Source organism: Euwallacea similis, chromosome 21 (genome assembly GCF_039881205.1).
Source record: "Euwallacea similis isolate ESF13 chromosome 21, ESF131.1, whole genome shotgun sequence".
Classification (NCBI taxonomy): domain Eukaryota; kingdom Metazoa; phylum Arthropoda; class Insecta; order Coleoptera; family Curculionidae; genus Euwallacea; species Euwallacea similis.
Genome location: NC_089629.1, coordinates 1170747 through 1192678, shown reverse-complemented (window position 1 = coordinate 1192678; position 21932 = coordinate 1170747). Strand labels below are relative to the sequence as shown.

At 34.0% G+C, this 21932-nt stretch overlaps 5 protein-coding genes across 12 annotated transcripts in view; 2 read left to right on the top strand and 3 right to left on the bottom strand.

Annotated features, from left to right (window-relative positions):
- The first annotated feature begins 89 nt into the window (after window positions 1–89).
- On the top strand, window positions 90–6609 carry S6kII (Ribosomal protein S6 kinase II). Of its 2 annotated transcripts, XM_066400740.1 has the most exons (15): window positions 90–390; window positions 1169–1258; window positions 1470–1631; window positions 1690–1851; window positions 1906–2109; window positions 2161–2396; window positions 2449–2667; window positions 2720–2918; window positions 3185–3355; window positions 3410–3583; window positions 3883–3961; window positions 4027–4166; window positions 4220–4366; window positions 4687–4781; window positions 4918–6609. In XM_066400740.1, exons 1-15 carry the CDS (start codon window positions 337–339, stop codon window positions 5030–5032), a joined length of 2247 nt encoding a protein of 748 aa, XP_066256837.1. In that variant the 5' UTR covers window positions 90–336; the 3' UTR covers window positions 5033–6609. The 2 variants fall into 2 exon arrangements, with proteins under 2 accessions (XP_066256837.1, XP_066256838.1); XM_066400741.1 differs by lacking the exons at window positions 90–390; window positions 1169–1258 and having other exon boundaries at window positions 1556–1631; window positions 1677–1851.
- A 6342-nt stretch (window positions 6610–12951) lies between these two features.
- LOC136415807 (oligoribonuclease) lies at window positions 12952–14423 on the bottom strand. Its single transcript, XM_066400632.1, has 4 exons — window positions 14292–14423; window positions 14072–14169; window positions 13693–13854; window positions 12952–13639 (listed from the first exon to the last, which is right to left on the bottom strand). The coding sequence occupies exons 1-4, from the start codon at window positions 14347–14349 to the stop codon at window positions 13292–13294; spliced, it is 666 nt and encodes a 221-aa protein (XP_066256729.1). The 5' UTR covers window positions 14350–14423; the 3' UTR covers window positions 12952–13291.
- Window positions 14424–14666: 243 nt separating this feature from the next.
- Window positions 14667–21932, top strand: part of LOC136415939 (ATP-dependent helicase brm-like) — a 28337-nt gene continuing 21071 nt past the window's right edge. For 6 of the 7 annotated variants that reach the window (XR_010752667.1, XM_066400860.1, XM_066400859.1 and 3 more), the window contains exons 1-3: window positions 14667–14853; window positions 15773–16010; window positions 16271–16660. Coding sequence is in view for 6 of the 7 variants with exons in the window: in XM_066400860.1 (XP_066256957.1) it covers window positions 15780–16010; window positions 16271–16660 (621 nt within the window). In the remaining variant the exon portion in view is untranslated. The remainder of the gene's footprint in view (window positions 14854–15772; window positions 16011–16270; window positions 16661–21932) is intronic. The other variant, XM_066400856.1, reaches the window with a different exon arrangement.
- On the bottom strand, window positions 17784–19035 carry LOC136415943 (uncharacterized). The gene is made up of 6 exons (XM_066400865.1): window positions 18878–19035; window positions 18695–18825; window positions 18392–18645; window positions 18231–18339; window positions 18019–18170; window positions 17784–17969 (listed from the first exon to the last, which is right to left on the bottom strand). The coding sequence occupies exons 1-6, from the start codon at window positions 18941–18943 to the stop codon at window positions 17830–17832; spliced, it is 852 nt and encodes a 283-aa protein (XP_066256962.1). The 5' UTR covers window positions 18944–19035; the 3' UTR covers window positions 17784–17829.
- LOC136415942 (uncharacterized) lies at window positions 19251–21758 on the bottom strand. The gene is made up of 6 exons (XM_066400864.1): window positions 21595–21758; window positions 21411–21541; window positions 20433–20695; window positions 20149–20257; window positions 19941–20092; window positions 19251–19511 (listed from the first exon to the last, which is right to left on the bottom strand). The coding sequence occupies exons 1-6, from the start codon at window positions 21661–21663 to the stop codon at window positions 19372–19374; spliced, it is 864 nt and encodes a 287-aa protein (XP_066256961.1). The 5' UTR covers window positions 21664–21758; the 3' UTR covers window positions 19251–19371.

The following is a 21932-nucleotide window of genomic DNA, read 5'->3' as shown; positions in this document are numbered from 1 at the left end:
TTGATATTTTCACGGAAAGCGCTTAGAGCGGGTCAGATGTATGAAATGGGTGCATTTCACTACTTTCTAAATTTGAGAATTATAGTAATTTAAAGTGCCAAAATATAGAGAAAATAGTATGTTATGGATTTTTTTGAAGACTTAGAGCGTTGGCAGGGCACGTCTATTAACTTCAAACTAATCATTATCACTGTCACTGTCAAACCAACGTCAATACTGCAGTTTTTCTAATTTTTTTTCATTGCGTCTCTATTTGTTGACAGAAAGTTAATAAAGAAAATTAATAAATTTATAAATTAAAATTAAACGTTCTTTATTTTTAATGTGTTCGTAAAAATGCCGCTTGCAAATAACGGAGAATTGTGGCAAATTCAACATAACGAAACCGAGGTAAGGGCAGAACTGTACCTTACACCATGGGCCTTATGTTTGTATTGTTTTTTATTTCAATTACCTGTACAACTCCACCTTCTTAAAAACTGAAATGTATTTGATAGTATTTTGCTCAATAATGTACCCTTTCCATAGATTAATTGATAGAAATGTTAATTTTCTTATACAAACTGTTGCTCATGTTTTCCTTGCAATATTTATTTCTTTTACTATTGAAACACCTGTAGCTTGTATTGAACTAATAAATAAGGTTTCTAGGAATATATGAGTCATATTATCAAATAAATATTTTCTTAGCAAAGGCCTGAGGAGGTTCTAAATAAAAATGGTAGGAGTAGCAGGGGGGATGCTTATATCTATCTACTAAAGTATTGTAATGTTGAAACACATACGGAAAATTTTTATTTAATATCTCAAGTTAAATATCTCTGAAAGCAAGAAACAGCATGTCATGTAAACTTCAGCATTCTTAACCCTTGGCCAGTCTTTCATACTGACTCCTGCAGAGAATAGATCTAAAGAGATAAGATGGAAGAGAATAAGATGGAAATTGGCAATTATATCTGCTTTACACTTATTCCATTAATGTCAGTTGATTGTTACAGATAGATAGAAAAAGAAGTTGAGCATGTATAATTACAAAATAAAGCAGATGAAGCTATAAAAAGTGTCTTAAGATAGACAGCCTATTAGTAAGCTACCCTGAACATTTTAATGAACTAGTGATAAACTTTTCTTAGCTATAATTAATAATAAATGTGCTAATTTTTATTAGTCACAGTCTGGAGACACTGATGAAGCAGGAGGAGGTGAAGATGGTCTAGGTGATTCAAGTGAGAAGGAGCATGAAATTGAAGTAGATGAGGTAAGTATTAAGTATTAAAAGTTCTATGAGTTAAAATGACTAGAAATTGCTTTAATTATCTTCTTAGAAGGTTAAATTATAATATTGTAACCACAGTGTTATTATAGTTGTGGTAAAGAGCCAATAAGATAAGGGGAACCAAAAAAGTGTTAGTCTTCTATAAAATGATTTATCTGTTCCCTTGGTAGATTAATTTCCCTCTCGCATTCAGGTTGTTCGAGATGGCCATGAAAGAGCAACCCCATCTCAGTTTATCCTTCTTAAAGTCCTTGGACAGGGTTCCTTTGGGAAAGTTTTTTTAGTACGTAAAATTGTGGGTAAAGATGCAGGGACATTGTATGCTATGAAAGTATTGAAGAAAGCCACCCTCAAGGTACTGGAATCTAAAGTTGTCTTATCCTGACATCACTTTTAACAGCATGTTACAATAGGTGAAAGACAGGCACCGCACCAGAATGGAAAGAAATATTTTAGTAGATGTTGAGCATCCCTTTATTGTCAAAGTTCATTATGCTTTCCAAACAGAAGGAAAATTGTATCTAATTCTAGATTTTTTGCGAGGAGGAGATTTATTCACCCGTTTAAGCAAGGAGGTGAGGATAACTTGTTTTGAAAATTGCCTGCAAGTAATCTGTTTTTGGATTCAGGTTATGTTTACTGAGGAAGACGCAAAGTTTTATTTAGCTGAATTAGCCTTAGCTTTAAACCATCTACATACAGTGGGTATTATTTACCGAGACCTTAAACCAGAAAACATTCTTTTGGATGTTGATGGACATATTGCTCTTACAGACTTTGGTCTTTGCAAACTTCCTCTTGCAGAGGGAGTGACTTACAGTTTTTGTGGAACTGTAAGTTAACTTAAATATAGTAAATTTATACCTACATCACAGTTTTGTTAGGTTGAATATATGGCCCCTGAAATAGTAAATCGCAATGGGCATTCTTATGCAGCAGATTGGTGGTCATTTGGGGTGTTAATGTATGAGATGTTGACGGGTGGTCTGCCTTTCCAAGGTCAGGATAGGAAGCAGACTCTTACCCAAATTCTAAAAGCCAAACTTTCTATGCCTTCCAATCTTAGCCCAGAAGCACAGAGTTTGCTTAGAGCTCTGTTTAAAAGGAATCCTGCAAATCGGTAGGATTCAGACTATAGGTGTTACACAGTTTTCGGTAAAAATTTATTTCAGATTGGGAGCAGGTGCAGGCGGAGTTGAAGGCCTAAAACGCCACGAGTTCTTTGCTACAATAGATTTTGAAGCGCTTCTTGCCAAGAAAATTAAACCTCCCTTTCAACCTGCAGTTTGTGGGCCTGAAGACGCATACTTTGATGCAGAATATACGTGTAAAACGCCAAAAGATTCTCCTGGGCTTCCTCTCGGTGCTGAAACATACGAATTATTTAGGGGGTGAGAGAACGTACAATATTCACAAGATCTTTCCTATTAGCCTCGATTTCAGATTTAGTTATGTGGCCCCTTGTCTATTAGAAAACGGGACTCTTTATAAAAAGTCAATGGAAACCCCTATGAAATCGTTTGGAACTAATTATGGCAATTTCTTTGAAGATTACATACTTACCGATTTTTTGGGGGCTGGCAGTTACAGCGTCTGTAAATTGGGAGAGCATAAAGCCACGGGTCAGAAGTTTGCGATTAAGGTAGAAATTGATAAACAGGGATATCCAAATTGGCTGCTCATCATTGAGATCTTGAAAACTGTTAAAGATATCTATGTTAAATTGAGGTAAATTTGCGGATTTTTATGCCGAACATAACTAGGTTTGAAAATTAGAAACTTATTAGTATTTTCTAAATTTGAAAACCTAATTTTGTTCTAATTTTACCAACTCAGTATCTAATATTGAGCAGCGAATCTGAGTAATCCTGCAGATGAGAATTCAGACTTATTATGTCTGTTACGTAGATAATTGATAAATCACTCTGCGATTGCCGGGAAGAAGTGGAAATATTGCATAGGTACGGCAATCATCCAGGGGTGGTAACATTAAAGACTGTTTATGAAGAATCGACGAAAGTGTATTTAGTTTTGCAATTGCTGAAGGGAGGCAATTTGTTGGATTATTTAATAAAAAAGGTGTTTAGTCTATTTTATATTTAGTAACGTGAAAAACATTCATGTTCGTTGCAGGGAAGGTTAAGTGAACGTGAATCGGCGGTAATATTGAAAACCTTAGCCACAGCAGTGGCGTATTTACACGAAAACGGAGTGCTGCACAGGGATTTAAAACCCGCCAATATTCTATTGGCTAGCAGCGACGCTCCAGATAGTGTTAAAATCGCCGATATGGGGTTTGCAAAACAGGTAAGGATTCCTAAAGACGGTTTCATACGTACTGTTTTTCTTTACCGGAAAGTTTCCATGACATACAAACGCTGGTCAAATTAATAACGTAATGTTAGTTTTTACTCGAAATTTAGGGGGCTAGTAGTTTACATGCAAAGATAACTGAAAAAATTACAACATGCAGAATGTCTATTTTTTGTGCAATTTCTTAGCTATTTTTATATGTGTTTTGGGTAGATTTTCTGAAAAGAAAGCTACGTGTTAAACAGTCTTAAGAAAATGTCACTTGCCCTATCTGCCAAATATGAATCTTTTAGCTTAGAGCTGACAATGGGATGTTGATGACTCCTTGTTATACTAAAAATTTCGTTGCTCCCGAAGTACTGAAACGCCAAGGTACATAAACATAATAAAAGGTGTATTAACATGAAAATGTTTGAGTTTTGAATAAATTTCTATAGGATACGACGCCGCTTGTGATATTTGGTCCCTAGGTGTGATATTTTATATAATGTTGTGCGGATGGTCGCCCTTTAGCATAGCTCCCGGCGATAGTCCCCAAGTGATCCTTAAGAGAATATATTCCGGAAAACTAGACTCAGTAGGTTTCTCGTATACCTTACTGTACTTTTTCGATACATCTTTGTGCTTTAGAATGACCGGTGGAAGTTATTATCCGACGAAGCTAGAACGTTAGTATCCCAAATGTTACATATTGCTCCAGACAGGCGGCCTACGGCTTCTCAATTAGTACAACATCCATGGTTGAACGCTCAAGTTGAGGAATATTATGCTCAAAAGGTAAAGAAATGATGTTAAATGAGAAAGAGTGTTTTATGAGCCGCAGCATGGGATCTCGAGCATTACAAACGAATTTAACCGAAAACTGCCTCAAGGGCCTCTTTAGAATACTTTTTAACAGTTATGCTAGTTTTCTTCTATTGTACCAAGTTACAAATGAAAGTTGAGGAAAGTGTTGCCAACACATTTAAATTGTGCGATTTTATCGTAATGAACCAATCTCATACCTTTTAAGATCACCGATATCCCAATGTTGTGACTTTTATGACCAGCATTCTGTATAGTAAGCGACCAAAAGGTATTGTTTTTATCGTTTTTAGAGCTCAAATCAACTAAAACCTTTGAATACATCAGTAGAAAACAATGCTCACGTAGCAGTGCCGCATTTGAAAGAAACTGTAGAAGCTACTTTTAGGTAAGTTTATTTATTCTAATCAATAACTGGAAATCGGTGAATGAAAGAGTACATGCGGTGTATTGTCAAATTACTAAGATTTTGAGTAAGTGCTACTTCCCAAGTAGCCATATTAAGAATTGTTATTCATTTTCAGAGCAATTGCCACATCTCCAGAGGTCGCTCACCTAGGCCCAGTGGCCATGTCCGAGTTGGCTAGACGCCGATTCAGAGACAAAGCGTTGAGAGCGCAAGCACCTCAGCCAACCTAACTAAAGCCTAGTCAATTAGTATTATTGAACGTTCCCGAAACGCATTTGAGAACTGTTGATCAAATTATCAGTTTTTGATGTACTGAAAAGAAAGAATTTTGGCAAGGTGAGCACTGTCTTTTGTCAGGAAACTTCGTATTGAGCCAGTAAGTTTGTGATATGTAATTTGAATTCAATATTCTGGGACAAAGTCTTCGCAGGATGGATTTGTTTTGTATTGTGTGTAATATTCCAGCTCTTAATTCAGTTACAAGCTTCAACGGGTTGTGTATACCACGTTAATAAACCCACGATGCGGGAGTTGTTGATGTAAATGTAGGTATTTAAAACGTTACGCGTTATTGATTTCTTTACTTTTGTTTTTATACAATTTCGAAATTTATAAACTTATGCTAAAATGTATCAAATGGGGAAGTAATTAATAAAATATTACATTTATATTTTTGAAATATGTAGACTTCACTGTTGTTTACTAAAAAGAATAATAGGTATTTACTTACTGTTAGTGAAGAATTAGCTGTACTAATGCATATAGAGATATATTGTGCCATTGAAATAAAACTTTTGCGTAATGCAGCGGTTTTATGACCTCTGCAGGGTGGTCCAATTGCCATGGTTCACTATTGCTATTTCCTAAACCATTAGAGTTAAAAAATTGGCGAAATGACGAAAAAGGTTGCTAAATTTAATGGTAAACTAAGATTCGAAACCGGTGTTCCCAAATTTTATTATGAGGCCGAGCAAAGCAAAAAAAAATCAGAAAGAAAAGGTGGTTTAGATGAGCAATTATCAATAAGTTAATTCCCGTGCAAACATATTTTTTTTACTTGAAATTATAATAGTGCCCGCGAAGGATAGCTCATTCCAAAAGTTTAAAGACATAGCATTTTTTACATTATAACATATCCCAATTGTTCAATATTTTATTAATTCATCTCCATTTTAAAGTAAATGTCTTATAGGGCAGTGAAATCGGTCAATTTCCTCGCTATTTAAGAAACTGATTAGCTTATAGCCATATTTTATTCTCTAGTTCGAAATCCTCCAGGTACATGGCGAAAAAAATCGATTAGATATTTAGGTATGTTCAGGCGAATAACAGTTTGTTTGTATTCTGTATCAGAAGTTGGCCTGCATTTGTATTTGTCGGATAAAATGTAATCTTGTTCAAGAGAAACACCCTAACTTTGAAAAAAATGTAAGACATTGTGACGCCTTGTTTTTGGGGGACTTACTATTTCATGTTAACGGAACGTATTTTTATACAAATTTAATTTTTTGTTTAAACTAATCATGTTATGTACAAAATCAATGTTATTCTATAAGTAGGTATCACTATATAATGTATATAACGGTTGCTGTATTATATTAATATTATATTAGATTAAGTTGTATTTGCTTGCTTTATCAGGAATGTCAGGAAACACCTACAAGTATAACCTTATTAAATTATTGCTAAATCGGTATGAAACGTTTTTAGAAAGTGATGTGTAAAAAGCTTTAGAAAAGCTCTTGTTTTTCACCTTGCCACGTGTGCATATCAATATAAGCTGATTAATTATAATATTTTTTTTCTATTTTGTTATACGTGTTTTTATGTACAGGGTGGTCCAAATTCTAGGCTCACTATAGGAATCTTGGAATTGGTAAGAGATATAAGATCGGGTAAATTGTGGTAAAGTTCTCAGAAGAGGGAAAATCAATATAGGATAAGAAATATAATTAAAACACATAAGCCCATCCATCTTTCTTATGTTTTTTTTGTCTAACTCACTATCTTTTGGCAAAAAAAAGATTCCAATGGTAAATTTGGAACACTCGGCGGATTAGTTACATTTTTCCATATTTATCTCATAAGCTACTAACTATATCAAATAATGTTAAACATATTTTTTTTTACTTTATCAGGTGTTTCAGAAAAAATACATGACAACATAGTTACGTTAGTTCAGGTAATATTAAGACATTTTAACAGGTTGACTGCCAATCACTCCGATCGGAGTGTTTAGGCTATGTTCCATCGTGTTGGATACTCCGATCGGAGTATTAAATTTCTGCACCTTTTACAGGCTCTAATTCAATAGGCGTAGCGACGTGCATGTTTACATTTGTGCGGCGTCCTTCATATTACTCTATTTAAATTTGTAACATACTTGGTTTCGCGTTTTTTCACGTTCATTAGATGTTTATTGTTGGTATTTGTATATTTGACAAATCCATCAATAACCGTTTATTATTCTTGTTTTATTAATATGTCTATGCATAGGCCTATGTTTAGACTTATCACCAAAGAACTACAATATTTAATTGAACACAGTTAGCATCAGTCATTAGAAATCAATTTCTATTTCTATTTTTTTATTTTTCTATTTCTATTTAGGTTTACTCTAGACACCCTTTGAATTCAAATTTAACTGGCGTAAAAAAATCTTAATTATGTTTTTGTTTAATTTAAATCAAATATTTAAACCAATTTCTTGAGAAGGCACTTTCTCAGTTTTTAGAGTCAATCATTTTGAGGCTCGTGCTTGATCTATCATGTAGTGAGTTAGTATAGTTTCGATATCCGTTAATCTTAATGAAATTAGTGAAAGTTGCAAACTCGGGGTGGTGCAAACGTGAACTATCCAGTGTCTAAATTTGTCTTTGAGGCGAATCATATATTTTGGTCCCTCGATTATTATCACATAATTGTTGCAACATTAAAATGGACACTCAACCTGGGCCTTCTTATTGTCGAAAAGAAAAATCAATGATCCTCAAAAACTGACTGAACCGTTAACAGACAACGAATTACTTCAATATTTGCAAGATAGTAGTGACGAGAAATGTTTTTCTGAAAGCGAAGAAGATAATAGTTGTCTTTCCGAATCAGAGTCAGACGAGAATGATTTAGTTGACAATGCTATAGCTGAGCCTTCACGAAATGATCCCGAATCTCATATAATTGAAGATTTTCAGTGGAGTAACACAGGAACATTAAAACAATTTAATGTAAAGAAAAATCAAGGATTAATGGTACCGATGCCGGCCAGTGGAAAAGCTCTAGAATTTTTCCAGCTCATAGTTGACGATGATTTACTTCAACAGATTGTAGAACGAACGAACAGTTACGCTGTGGCAGTTGTCCTGAGTCCCGCAACTTCTCCAAAATCACGTATCACAAATTGGAAACACTTGACCGAGGCAGAGTTAAAAATATTTATTTATCTCTTTTTCATACAGGCGCTATACAACTCACATGATTAAATGACTACTGGAAAACTGATGCTCTTTTCAATACACCAATTTTTAGAAAATATATGTCGAGAAATAGATTTCTTTTCATTATAAGATGTCTTCATTTTATATCAGAAAGCACTGGCCCAACGGATCGCTTAGGAAAAATAAGATCGATAATTGATTTTTTCAACAAGAAAATGAAGGACATATATGATCCAGGAAAGGAATTCTCTTTCGACAAAGCAATGGTACTTTGGCTAGAAGTTTACAATTCAAACAGGACATAAAAAATAAACGCCATAAGTATGGCATAAAGCTATACATAGATGTTAACAGAGCCTGATGGAATGATACTAAAATTTCGAGTGTATGAAGGTTATTCAGACATTTATAGTGGAAGTGGACATAACAACAAAAGTAGTGCTACACCTGCCGGAAGAAAAGCTTGGACAGGGGCATGCGATATACCTTGACAATTTTTATAATAGTGTCGAATTAGCCAGAAAACTGTTGCAAGAAGAAACCTATCGCACTGGAACATTGAGAAGCGACCGAAAGTACAACTCCCAGGAAGTGATGAAGGCAAAACTAGAGGAGAAAACAAATTCATTCTGTAATCATTTATATATTGGAAAATGATGGGTCAAGCGTGACGTCGCTTATATAAGTACTGAATTTGGCGATGAGATAGGTATTTTTACAAACAAAAGAGGTCAAGTGAGTGAAAAACCTTTTGTTATTATAAATTATAATATAAATATGTCAGGAATTGATCGGCAAGATCAAATGTTGTATTATCCTTGCAATAGAAAAACCATTCGATGGTATAAGCTTTTCATTCACATTTTGCAAATGAGTTTGATGAATTCATATTATTCGTATAGAAAATATTCTGGTGTTCGTAGTGTCCGTCTTTATGATTTTCGACTTGTATTGGTTAGAGATTTATTAGCCACACGTGACGATACAGCATTACTTCCTATTAATCTAAAAAAAGTTCCTAATATTAGACATTCACTAATCAAAATTGAAAAAAACCACTAGGGAGTCAAAAAACTAGCAAATGAAACAAAAAGAATATGTAGAAAGGAATGCAGATCATGCAGAGAAAAAATATTAGGAAACAGACTATGAATGTGTACAATATCCCGGATAATTGGTTTTTGTATGAAATGCTTTCAAGAGGTTCATACGATATAGCTTTTTTTCTATTTTACGTTATTTGTATACAATTTACTTTTTTTTTTAAGTTTTACATTTTCTAGGTTTATCAAAGAATTATCGTGTTTTTCTATTTTTTCTTTTCTCTTTGTTATACACAGGAAGAATGAGTTGTTTGATTTTTTTCTATTGTTTTATACTATATTCACATAAATTATTGATTCATTTTTTATTGTTTTACTTGATTATTCTATAGTATACATAAAAATTAAACGCTATTAAGTAAATTTGGTGATTTTCTTCGGTGTGTACATTTACATTTATAAAACCCGATTGGAGTGACTGGCGTTGCGCCTAACCTTTAACCTTCCAGTAGTCGCGTCGGTCTTAAAGATCATGTATTGTAATTAACCCCCCAAAAAATTGTGTAACATAATTTTAAAAAATTAGGTATGGGGACATTTTAACAACAAAATGACTGACTAGAAAGAGCAAAATAAAGTAAATGCGGCACATTTTTTCAGTTATAAACAAAAGCCTTTGAAATTGGTGGTTTTTCTTCAACTCTCTACTTTAATAGACATATACAAAAAAACAAAAACTGGTAATAATATAAACTGTAAATTAAAGAAAAAAATAACACTTTGACTATAAATAAAAAGTAGCACAAACATTTTTAAAATAAATTTACTGCATTTTCTCGACACTCCTTGCGAACCCCAATAATATGCTCCAAGCACATATATTTATTGCACTTATAGCACTGGAAACGAGTTTTACGATTTTTTTTCGATGTACAGTAGGCACATCTTCCTGATAAAGCATTTTGTGGGACATCAGGTTCGATATTAACATCAGATAGTTCTTGCAGTCTCAATCTTACGCTTCGTGGAATATTCTTCATAGCAGAACGTACTTGCAAATGGGGCTTGAGTAAATCATTGGCCAATTGTCTTAAAAAGTGTCTTCTCAAAGTTGTAATGTGAGAATTGTTTGAAGCATAGATCACTTGCGAATTGATGCCAGCTATATTCAAGAGGGAGTAGAAAATGACCATTGGCCATCTACGCGTGTTTCTGGAACAGTTGTAGTTTAAGGTCAATTTATCAACAGTGTCTACACCTTATTTACTGCAGTTGTAATCTGTAATAATTACTGGTTTCTGGGCATCTGTTGTTGCATCGAAGTCATCATGGTCGTGCATACTAGAAAGCAACAGTACATTTTTTTTCTTTTTGGGAATATATGAGGCTAGAGTACACTCTTTCGAAAATGCAAACATACTGGTATGTTCTGGTCGGATAGCTGGTTGAGAAAACTCTAAAGGCAACTCCCTTTTGTTTTTTCTAATGGTTCCAATTACTGTAAGGTTATGATCATTGAGTAATTTTTTTACGAGATGTAAAGAGGTGAACCAGTTGTCCATCGTAATATTGCGTCCCGACCCCGAAATATGTTCACAAAGTCGTGGAACAACATCATAAGGACTATTCGAAACTCTGTATGGCCCTTCAGGTTGTGTTCCGACCGTGTAAATTTCCGTCTTGCTTGTGTAAAACATTTTCGCATTACAAGGCTAGAATTTTTAACCCATATTTGTTTGGTTTCGAAGGAATATACTGACGAAAGCTACACTTTTCTCGGAATCCTAAAAGCATCTCGTCCACGGTTATGAATTCTGAGTGATGGTAACCATTCTGACAATTAGAAACGAAAGGATCAAAAAGGTCGCGTATGGGAGCCAATTTGTCTGTTGCTCTTCGCATTGCTCTAATCTTTTTGCTATCAAATCTTAGACAACGAACTAGGAATCTGAACCTTTGGAGACTCATAGTGAGGCGAAAAAATTCTACTCCAAATCCATCAATCTTCGCCATTCAAGCGATTTGCATGATAGATACCAGCCATATAAATAAGACCAAAGAAAGCACGAATTTCGATTTGATTAGAGTTGCATATTTTTTTCGAGCAAAATTGTTAGCAATAATTTCAATGTACTCGTTGGTATATTTCACGATAATATCAATAATTTCCTCATTGAAGGAATATTCCCATATTTCCAGAGGCCTTAACAAGTTTCTGGTTGCTGATGTGGAACCCGGCAAACATTTGACAATATATTTTTGCCGTGTTTTAACTGTTGTAGGTTGTGAAGCAAATTTTCTCCAACGCGTGACTATCTTTTCCTATAAACGACAATCTATTGCTGTGGCTTTTTTTTGCTGCTTGCTCATGATCAGAAATATCCTGCTCAGACTCACTGTCATCAAGTTACAGTTCTACATGATCCAATTCATCTTCCTCAGATAAATCTGGATCGGAATGATCATTGTATACATATTCTTGGCCCTCCCCGTCGCTAATAATTTCTTCTAACATTAGTTGCAGGCGTTTCTGCTCTTTTTCGTAAAACTCCATTGCTAAAACACCATCATGTTACATTTCTATTCTACATTTACAGAATAGAAATGCGAAAAACCTACCTTATAATTAAGAAATAGAACAAATAAAAAATAAACGTGATTAGTCGTGCCGGTCTCACACACTGCAGAAAGAAATAATTCTGGACAACTACTACTTGCAACACTTTGAACTGTAGTGCTGATCCAGCGCGACTTATTGATAAGATACATAGAGCGGCAGGAGTTTTCTTCCTTGTTTCTGACAATAGTGCTAAAAAAGGTGGATGATCGGTGTCACAGACTGTGCGCGACTACTGGAAGGTTAATAACAGACACTGACCATCCCAATCGGAGTGCATATACAGATTGCGGCGACGATTAGTGTCTATATATATATATATATATATATATATATATATTGTGATATTTAATGTCTATGAACGCGCATCGGTACGATCACTCTGAAGAAATTCCCGTACCTCTCGATTATTGTGGAAAGGACAATCATCCTGTTGGAACCAGACGTTTTCTATTCGAATCTCTGGGGTATTAGTAATTTTAGTTGAGAAATTAGTATTTTTATTTATTTTCAATATAAAAATAAACAATGTCTACACGCAAATTTTTAATAGCGCAATTCAAAATTTATTGCATTATTTGGCGAGCCCTAACAAATCTCCTTCTAAAATTTTGAGTTTACTAAATTCAGTTCCCGTTGCTGCTGCACCACTAATCGTACCAGATGCACGTTCATAGACATTAAACGTCACAATATATATAGATATAGACACTAATCGTCGCCGCAATCTATATACATAAATATAAACAATATATATTTCTTAATTTTTGACAAGATTTAAAAAAAAAATGCGTTAAATTTATAATATGCACAAATATTTGAACAATTAGAATGAAAAACTGAAATAAAAAAAATTGGCATTGAAGAATAGTTCAAAAGCAACAGCCGGCAGTCAACCTGTTAAAAAGAAGCCCTGTAACATTATTTCTATTATTGTCAATCTGCAAAAAACTTTTGCATTTAACATTATTTGACAAGAGTTAACAGCTGGTGTGATAAGAATGTAGGGTGAAATGTAACAAATCACTCTTTCCAATATATTTAACTCTGAGGAGAACGTTTACTCTATATAACAAATATTAATAATGTCAGTGCTCTACGTGAAAGGTATTTTTGGCAAATTAATGGTTATATTCCTAAGTTCTTTATTTATTTTTTATACATAGTCCTTTAGCTCATAACGAATCAGGAATTACCCCCTATTAGCATTTAGAGAGTTGAATGTACCAACATGAATTTTTAGGATGTACATTTTGTTTAGTGAATTAAAAGAAATTGTTATTTGTATCAAATTGCATGATTTACTTCAGTACACAGTCAGAAAATTTTACAGAAAATCATAAAGAAATTAAGACAATAATACTAATTTGATTTTAAAAATTTTTACTAAAGATTTTAATGTATATTAAAAAACTGCTCCTGATAGTATTTGAGCTCATTAACACTCTCCTTTATGTCATTCAAAGCACGGTGAGTAAATTCCTTCTTTGGAATTCTTTCATATGCAGCCTTATTCCATCTCTTGCAGAGCTCTTTAATTGTAGACACATCCACTATTCTGTAGTGCAAATAATCATTTAGTTGGGGCATGTGTTTAATAAGAAAAAATCGGTCCATATATACACTATTTCCAGCCAATGGAGACGATTTGGGACTCACATGTTCTTTTAAAAAGTTAAGGATTTTAATTTCTGCTTCCTCAAGTGAAATTTTGGAATTTAAACAAGCTTCAGTTAATCCTGTCTGGAGAAGGTTTTGTAAAACAAAAAAAGTAGGTATTAAAAATATAAACATACCTTTCCATGCTGGTTAGTACACCATTTATCCATCCCATTTAATGTTTCTTTAGACTGATTAATTACTATGTCAGAGCTTTCAGCAATAATATTTAGATTACAATCTGTGATCAAACATGCAATTTCCATAATCTTATCTTGATCTACATTAAGTCCTGTCATCTATAAAGGATTTGATGTGCTTAAGCAAAGTTGAAAGAAAATATTAAATAAGTCATGACGTTTCTTATGTATGTTTAATGGTTTATATGGTAAGATAATATAAAAAAGGAACAAAAATAAGATAAAAGTTGTCCAATTTATAATTTGTTCCCTAAACAAGTGATTACCTATGTATTATTTGATTTTCCTTTTGTTGCATAAGCCCACCTTTACTTACTTCCAAATCTATCCATACAATTCTATCATCTTCGACATCAATTATTTTGGAACCAAAATATTTACAAACACCGTTCCGGGATAGAACGCTGAACTGATCTAAAAAAAATTGATTATTTTAATAATATTGATACAAATAATTGTTCTTATATTTTTAATTTTAATTTAATAAATTATTATTAAAACATACTGTAAGTTAAGCAGAGTGGAACAATACCTACTCGTATTGGATTTTTTTCCTAGGAGGCTAAAGAAATTTGTTACCATTTTACGTAGCATTTAAAATTCTCCCATTTGGTGCGAAGCAACATAAAATAAAAAATAATAAATCTATTAGAAGCCGGAAAGTGTATTTTTGACAGATTATGGATACACGTGATGATTATTCGTGATATGCCAACTTACTTGTCATTTTATGTCAATGTCATTTGTCTTCCGTTTACGAATCTCATACTCTAAATAAGGATAGCAGCTAATTTCGACCAGTTCACGACTATCGCATTGCTATCTATCTTTCTCAGGTGACCATGAAATCATATAATCTTGAAGGAACAAGAGAGAAGAGTGATGAAAATTTAAAAAATAATAAACAAAAATGGATATTGAAATTGAAAATGGCGCATATTAAAATAAATATTTCATATATAAAAAAAAATCCTAAATTAATAGATTTTCGCCGAAACTAAAAGGTTCAAAGTCGTCAAGAACTGCATTTTAATAATAATAATAATAATTGCGAGTTATGAAATTTTTGGGATTTGTAGTTACACAAAAATTTAAAAGGTAAGTAAGCTGTTTATAAATTATTGATTAAATTGTTATTGTTTTGCTGGGCAAATATGAAAAAACCGCATCAAATGCCTCAATACTTTTGTTAACTTGATTTTAATTTACAATAAGTAAATGAATTTTGTTGCATAAATTGTACTCTTCCAAATCAATGCATCATCTGGTGTATTCTTCTTCGTACATCTAACTCGATTGTCAAATTAAATTTTGGATCGAAGGGCTAATGTTAAGTCTTAGCTTTAACATGGAGTTCTTATTAATCTGAATAAATATAGTCGCCTTTACTCTAGAAATTTATCTTGTATAAGTGGTCCTGAAACAGTCTTTGTATTGTGACCTAGCAGATCTATTGTGCCACAGTGTTCATTATCGGTCACCTAGTAAATTGCACTTTCTAAGAAAAATGTGTATATCCTTTGTATACATCTGAGAAAATCTACTCTGTGCTTCGAAAAACAATAATATTCAAACTCACAGTGGTATTTACAACAATAATATGTGAAAAACAATTTATTCCTTTTTACAAAGCTGTTGTTTCATTGTGATCAGCTAAAGGAGACTTATTTAATGAACCAATAATATGCAGAGTGTTCCATTTACAAAACTACTTTATATGAGAACTGAAAAATTGTTATCCATACAATTACCATTTAAATTTTTCCTCTATCTTCTGTAAAATCCAAAATAAGGCATCATATCAAAATGGAAGATTTTTCAAAAACGCCCTGTATTTCTAAAAGAAAACAAGTTAACCATGAAACAATCATATAAAATTTCTCTTAGATATTGGAGGGAAATTGATTTCATAACACTATCAAAAAGACATTACCTTGTATATTTGTTGCGGCAAGGTTATTTGCCTATAACTTTTTTGGCTAAGGTTTTTACTATAACCATATCATCTCTACTTTAGATAAGTCATGACAAGCCCATCTCCCCAAAATAGTCCAATGCCTCCACCACAAACGCCTAGCCCCATGGGTCCACCAACTCAGCAAAGCCCTGCTCCACCACATTCACCTCATAGCCCTTACCAACCTCCTCCAATGGGAGGACACATGAATCCTCCACCACATGCAGTGGGCCCATCTTTGCATCAACCACATTTACCACCAACAAGTCAGGCTGGACATCCTCCACCTCATATGCAGGTGAATATCATTAACTGAGTTTGAAAATAGAACTGACTTTTCTATGGACTATGGCAAGAGCTTTAAACGTTAAAATGCATAAAGTGCCAATTTTGGATTGGTTCAAACTATTTCCTGATCCAGATACCTATACGGGTTCCTGGTATCACTAATTTATTTATTGTATTTTACAGCGTGGAGATGAAAGCAGATAGCATTTTGTCAATTTTAATATAGAAGAGTTAAATTAATAAAATTTTCATCCAAAGTTTCCTTGTTAGCAGGCACATCCAGGAATGTCCCAACATCCGACACATCAACCACCGTCACATGGCCCTCCCCCACAACAACATAATATGCCTCAATATGGAATGGCTCCTCATGTTCAGAGTCATAACATGCATCCTCCACCTCAACATCACCAGGGGCAACCTCAAGGGCATCATATGGGCAACTTGGGTCCTCCACCGCCTACATCTCATCCTATGCATTCACCAGGAGCCCCGTCGCCGGTCCCCCAAAGTCATTCAAATATGCCACACGGCCAAAGCCAAGGTCACCAGCAACAAATGGGACACCACATGGGACTGCCCCAAGGGCATCCTCCGGGACCTGGTGGGGGTGCGCATCAGTATCCGCAGCCTGGTGGTGGTCATGTTCCCCATAGAGAGGTAAGTACTCTTGCTCATATTGTGTTGTACAGGTTATGCCAAGAGGTGCGATTGCAGCCGAAGTGACCACTGTTGGTTTGGGAATATTTTAGATCGGGAATATAATTACGCGATCTTACAAATTACATTAGTGCCTGATCATTCGGGACGAGCCCGAAATTATGAAATGTAGTTCCCAGTATTTTTGGGATTAAATTCGTAACTTTTTTTTCATTTAATTTGAAAAAGTACCGCTATACAATGTGTTCAAGGTAAAGACGTTTAAAGCCGTCCATGCATTGTTTGTGATGATAGAAAACTTTCTTGGACGTTTCTTGTTAAAACGCATAAAACTACAAATAGTTATGATTGATGAAAGCTCAAAAATAAATATTGGCCGAAAAAACGGGTGCGGAAAGACATTTTCTGCAAGAGTTAGGAATCATATTTTTTCTTTGCTTTGATGTTCTGTTCGGAGGACAGATGTCGCAGTTACTTTCAGGTTAGTTCGGGTTACGTCATCATGTCTGTCATCATGTTTTGCGGATATAAAGTAATGCCCGCAAAATGACGCCTGATCCCGAGAAACAATATAACAGAACGTTTGAGGTTAGAAAAACATTGGCCGAAGCTTTAACCTCACTCATTCAACTGTCACTATCTATCATTTCTTTAGGAGAAAGAAAAATACCTGCATTCCATGGTGAGCCAAGATTTTTTGTAAGTTGAAATAATATATACAGTGTGGCCGAACAATGCATTTAACAAAAATTTCGCGATTATTATTATTGGTGCTGGGAAAACATTTAATATTAATATGATTTATATTTTTAAGTTATAGAGAAATATTAGGGACACAAAGAAAAATTGTTGGTATGTATACAGGGTTGCTCAAAACAATGGTATTCCTAAATTATTATTATTTTTTTTTTAATAAGCTCTCAATATTTTTATTTACATGTGTTCTATGTGGGTTATTCTACACAATTACTACGAAGCGTGTTCTATTCTTAGGTATGTAATGATAAGTAATACTTAAATTTCAGATGGTTAAGCTGATGGATACAAGCAACACTATAAAAGACGCGTCATAAGGTCTGCATATATTCTAGTGGTAAACCAGTAAAGTCCCAGAAATTCCTTCCTCCCTGTTCCCAGATTTAAATAAGAAATAAAGTAAAACACTAATATCAAGGTGTAAATATTTTATTACTCTTTACACTATTTTGCATTTCAATATCGGCTTCACGTTCGATCTCCAAATATTGATCGGCCAACTCCTTAGTTGACGTTGCCAAAAAGTTTGGTTTCAAGAGATCAAAAGCTTTTCCTGAAATTAAAAATTTTGTTTTGTTTAATTTTTCCCCTTGTTGTCTTACCAGATGAGTCCACCACATATCCTCCAGCCTCTCTAACTATTAAGGTTCCGGCTGCAGCGTCCCAGGTATACAATCCATCACATTGGTAGGCGTCTGTTCTCCCACAGGCAACGTAGCATAACCCTAAAGCTGCAGATCCCAAACATCTAAAACTAAAATTGCAGGCCTAACATAATATAGTTTTTTTTCATAAACAGTATTTGTATTCTTGCCTCATTATCTTGGATATCAAATGTTTCAATCTGAACATATAAAGATTGTAAAAATAGTCTCCAACTCTGGCCATACTGACTTCATAATTGAAAAAGGATTGGGTGTGGTCTGAAAGCAACAGGTGATAGAAAATCTTCTAGTACTCCCAATGTAAACAAACCTTTTTGGGTACTAACAAAGATTCTCTCTCCATTTAAATAAGCTCCCTGCCCTTTGATTGCAGTGAACAGCTCATCCATATAAGGATTATATACTATACCAAATACTTGCTCTTTGTTAATAGTCATTCCCACAGATATACAAGATAGTCGCATTTTTTTTATGAAGTTTTCGGTACCATCTATGGGATCGATTATCCATGTTGGGTCGTCGGTCAGACTGACGTCTCCTGTTGTAGATTCTTCACCTATAAATCTTCACTTTGGGGTCAATCTGTGCTTCGCTGCCACTTGTTTTTACTCACTGGTGCTCGGGATATGTTTCTCTAATCTTATTGTTAAGTAGATCTTCTATTTTTGAATCGAATGCAGTAACCCAATCCCAATCAACACCGTTTTTAGTCTCTCCTTTGACATCTTTAGCCTCTAAGAGAACCTAGAATTATTGTTCATGTGCCCATAATACTTACAACATGCATACGTAGTACCTTTCCTGCATGTAATACCGTCGGTAGAATGAAATTGTAATATTCGTTTATTTTTTCAACACTCATCGTTCTTGATAGATTTTCTAGCTTCACTTTCAACTACTCACTAACAATAAAGCTGTAGAATCAGATGGCAATTAATACCCTAGAAACCTTGATTCGATATTCTGCAACAGACCTACTTTTATGCTTAAATTAAGCATATAACGAGTGATTCTGTCTGACTGATCCAAGGTTAGTGCGAAACAATTATTATCGCTATATGTTTAAAGTGCTTTCGTCGGTAACGCATTTGTGGTTAAAAAAATGCTCCCTATTCAATTTTTCTTAGCTATATGCTCAAGGATTTAGATAGAACGTCTAATGGTTACTTTCTTTATTGCATTTTAGTATTCATGTAAATATATGAAGTTAACACACAAGTATTATTTGGATAAAAACTTATTAGCATTCAAAATATTATCACAATTTGCACAAGGTTTGCTGTTTTATTTTCATGGCACAAATCCTTTTTTCTGTCTGACCGCATTAATTTGCTCCTCGTCTGCTTCTCTTTCCACTTTCATGTACTGATCGGAAAGTTCTTTTGTTGCTGCACCCAAGAAATTAGGATCCATGAGGTCGAATTCCTTTCCTAGAAATACCATTTATTCATTTTTACGATAAATAGTACTTTTAGCCAATTATAAATGTCGCATGTGGCGTGACTTAACACGTTGATTCAAATTGATTTATTTTTATAATTATGACATTGCCTTACATTTTTGGAACCGTCTTTGTTTCAGGGATTGAAAATAGATTTTTCATCATTGTGGTAAAAAAGTGCAAAAATGGCCATCTTTCCATTATAATGCATTAAAAACATTAAAGGTGGGACGCGATATCAAATGTTCCTAGATATTTAACATATTTTTTGGAGTTACTCCCTCCTAGCGATCTTTTGAGAAACTGGAGAATTTTTAAAATCAATTCCTCGCGATTGATGTTAAAAATAAACTCCATTTCCCCTTTTCAAAATTACAGTCTTGCTGTAATTGTTATTATCACTTTGTCCATATTTTACCTGATGAGTCAGTAACATATCCTCCAGCCTCTGTTACTATCAGAGTACCAGCAGCTGCATCCCATGGGTACAATCCGTCACATTGATATGCATCCGTTCTTCCGCAAGCTACATAACAAAGTCCTAAAACTCCACAACCCAATGAGCGGAATCTAGAAAGCAACTCCTCTTTCGTACCTAATTTTCTCTCAAATTTTTCTTCACTCACCCTTGAATAATCTTTATTAAGTGTTTGAGTCGGTACAAGTATAAATTGTAAAAATACTCATTCCTCCTTGCTATACTAATTTCATAGTTCATCACTGATTTTTGTATCTCTGAAATAGTGGCAATTATGCGGTTTATAACAGGTTTTTTTACATGACATGGTTATGGTTATTTAACGATAATTAATCAGAATTAATGGCTTTTAAAATATGCATATTGACCATGTAAACATGAAACATTCTTCTCTTGAGATACTGCGAATTTACGGATATTATTAGTTCTTACCTTTGCATCCACTAGTCTGAATCCGTTTCCCATTCAAATAAGCTCCCTCCCCTTTGATAGCCGTAAACAATTCGTCGGCATATGGATTATAAACAATTCCTAAGACCTGCTCTTTATTGATGGTGAGCCCCACTGAGATACACGTTATAGGCATGTTTCTCACAAAATTGGCAGTTCCATCAATTGGATCTATGATCCAAGTGGGATGATCGGTTAGTTTAAGTGCAGTGTTACTCCTTTCAGTCTCTTCTTCTCCAATATGCCTAATTAAAGGTTTTCACAGTGTATATAATGTCTGCACCCGTATACAGGATGTTTCAAATAAAGCGATTACTCTGTGGGTTATGGAAACGGTAAAAGATGCAATTAAATTCAAATTAAAAGAGGCGAAGAAAAATACATATTTTTGTAGTGTTCAAGATATTGTTTTGAAATTAAAAACTAATGTTACATGGAGCTCTATTTGGAACATACTGTTTAAATATGGTGAGAATTTTTAGCATTTCCTGCAAATGGGATTTTTTTAAAACTCGGAAAATACCTTAATTCAGTCCAGTTAAAAAACACTCAAAATTGCTTATTTTCAATGAGTTAAAAATTCCGATGTGTCCTAAAATAGTTAATTCCAAGTGGGTAGTCAAAAAATCAGAAAATTTGAGTCAATACTGAATCTTTCGAATTAATCAAAAACTAAGAAATGCTATTAAAACTACTCAGTCGCAGATCTAAGATTAATAATTATTATATATATTATTACAAAAACCCTTATGGGTTTTTGTAATATACCAGGGTCGGTTTACGAAAATCAACCTTAACCTATGGCTTAGCAAGCCTTAATGATGGGGGGCCTTAAAAATGGGAAATTTTGCTGAATTGGCTTAGCCTAGTAACTATTGTTCTTTAATATATTCTAATGGTGAGTAGGTAATACCAAAAAGTTCCTATTAATTCCAATCCTTGTATAAGGTTTTTACTTACTTGTGATGCGGATATTGTTCCTTTATTTTGTGAATGAGGGTTGCTTCGACTTTCCTGTCGTATATTGTGACCAAGTCCCATATTTTTTCTTGTTTAAACTCAATTTCAATTTCATCGGCATTTGTTAAAATCTAAAAAAAATTGTCGAACCTTCCATTTTTAATACTAGTTGTACTATATTTACTTTTCCAGCCTGCAACACCAACGGAACTATAAACTCATAGTATTCATGAACTTGTTCTTTAAAAGTCATGTTTCTTCTATACTGAAAAACCAAAGATCTCCCGTTTTTGCTAACGTAGGAAACTGGTTTAGATAGCAAACTGATTTGAGATGCTTTTTAAATAGAAGCAAGCATACTAAGTTTTATTTTATTTAATTAAGTATATATACGTATGTGATGATTTTATGCTGCTGCCATGTTCAAACATAATATTCAATGGATTTGGGAAAGTTTTTAAAAGAAATAAGGTCGTGCGAATTTATTTGGTTGGGTTATGCGTTATCTGTTGTAAACAGCAG

Bases quoted from the DNA above. Each gene is read 5' to 3' on its own strand.
- S6kII (XM_066400740.1), top strand. From the start codon at position 337: ATGCCGCTTGCAAATAACGGAGAATTGTGGCAAATTCAACATAACGAA. The intron at 1,259-1,469 runs GTAAGTATTAAG...TCTCGCATTCAG, and splicing joins ATGAAATTGAAGTAGATGAG to GTTGTTCGAGATGGCCATGA. The intron at 1,632-1,689 runs GTACTGGAATCT...ATGTTACAATAG, and splicing joins TGAAGAAAGCCACCCTCAAG to GTGAAAGACAGGCACCGCAC.
- LOC136415807 (XM_066400632.1), bottom strand. From the start codon at position 14,349: ATGCTACGTAAAATGGTAACAAATTTCTTTAGCCTCCTAGGAAAAAAA. The intron at 13,855-14,071 runs GTAAGTAAAGGT...AATCCTTTATAG, and splicing joins TTGTATGGATAGATTTGGAA to ATGACAGGACTTAATGTAGA. The intron at 13,640-13,692 runs GTATGTTTATAT...AACCTTCTCCAG, and splicing joins GTACTAACCAGCATGGAAAG to ACAGGATTAACTGAAGCTTG.
- LOC136415943 (XM_066400865.1), bottom strand. From the start codon at position 18,943: ATGAGTGTTGAAAAAATAAACGAATATTACAATTTCATTCTACCGACG. The intron at 18,340-18,391 runs GTTTGTTTACAT...TGTTGCTTTCAG, and splicing joins CTTTGTTAGTACCCAAAAAG to ACCACACCCAATCCTTTTTC. The intron at 18,171-18,230 runs GCAAGAATACAA...CTGCAATTTTAG, and splicing joins TTGATATCCAAGATAATGAG to TTTTAGATGTTTGGGATCTG.
- LOC136415942 (XM_066400864.1), bottom strand. From the start codon at position 21,663: ATGACTTTTAAAGAACAAGTTCATGAATACTATGAGTTTATAGTTCCG. The intron at 20,696-21,410 runs GTAAGTAAAAAC...ACCTTTAATTAG, and splicing joins GAACAATATCCGCATCACAA to GCATATTGGAGAAGAAGAGA. The intron at 19,512-19,940 runs GTAAAATATGGA...TGGTATTTCTAG, and splicing joins ATATGTTACTGACTCATCAG to GAAAGGAATTCGACCTCATG.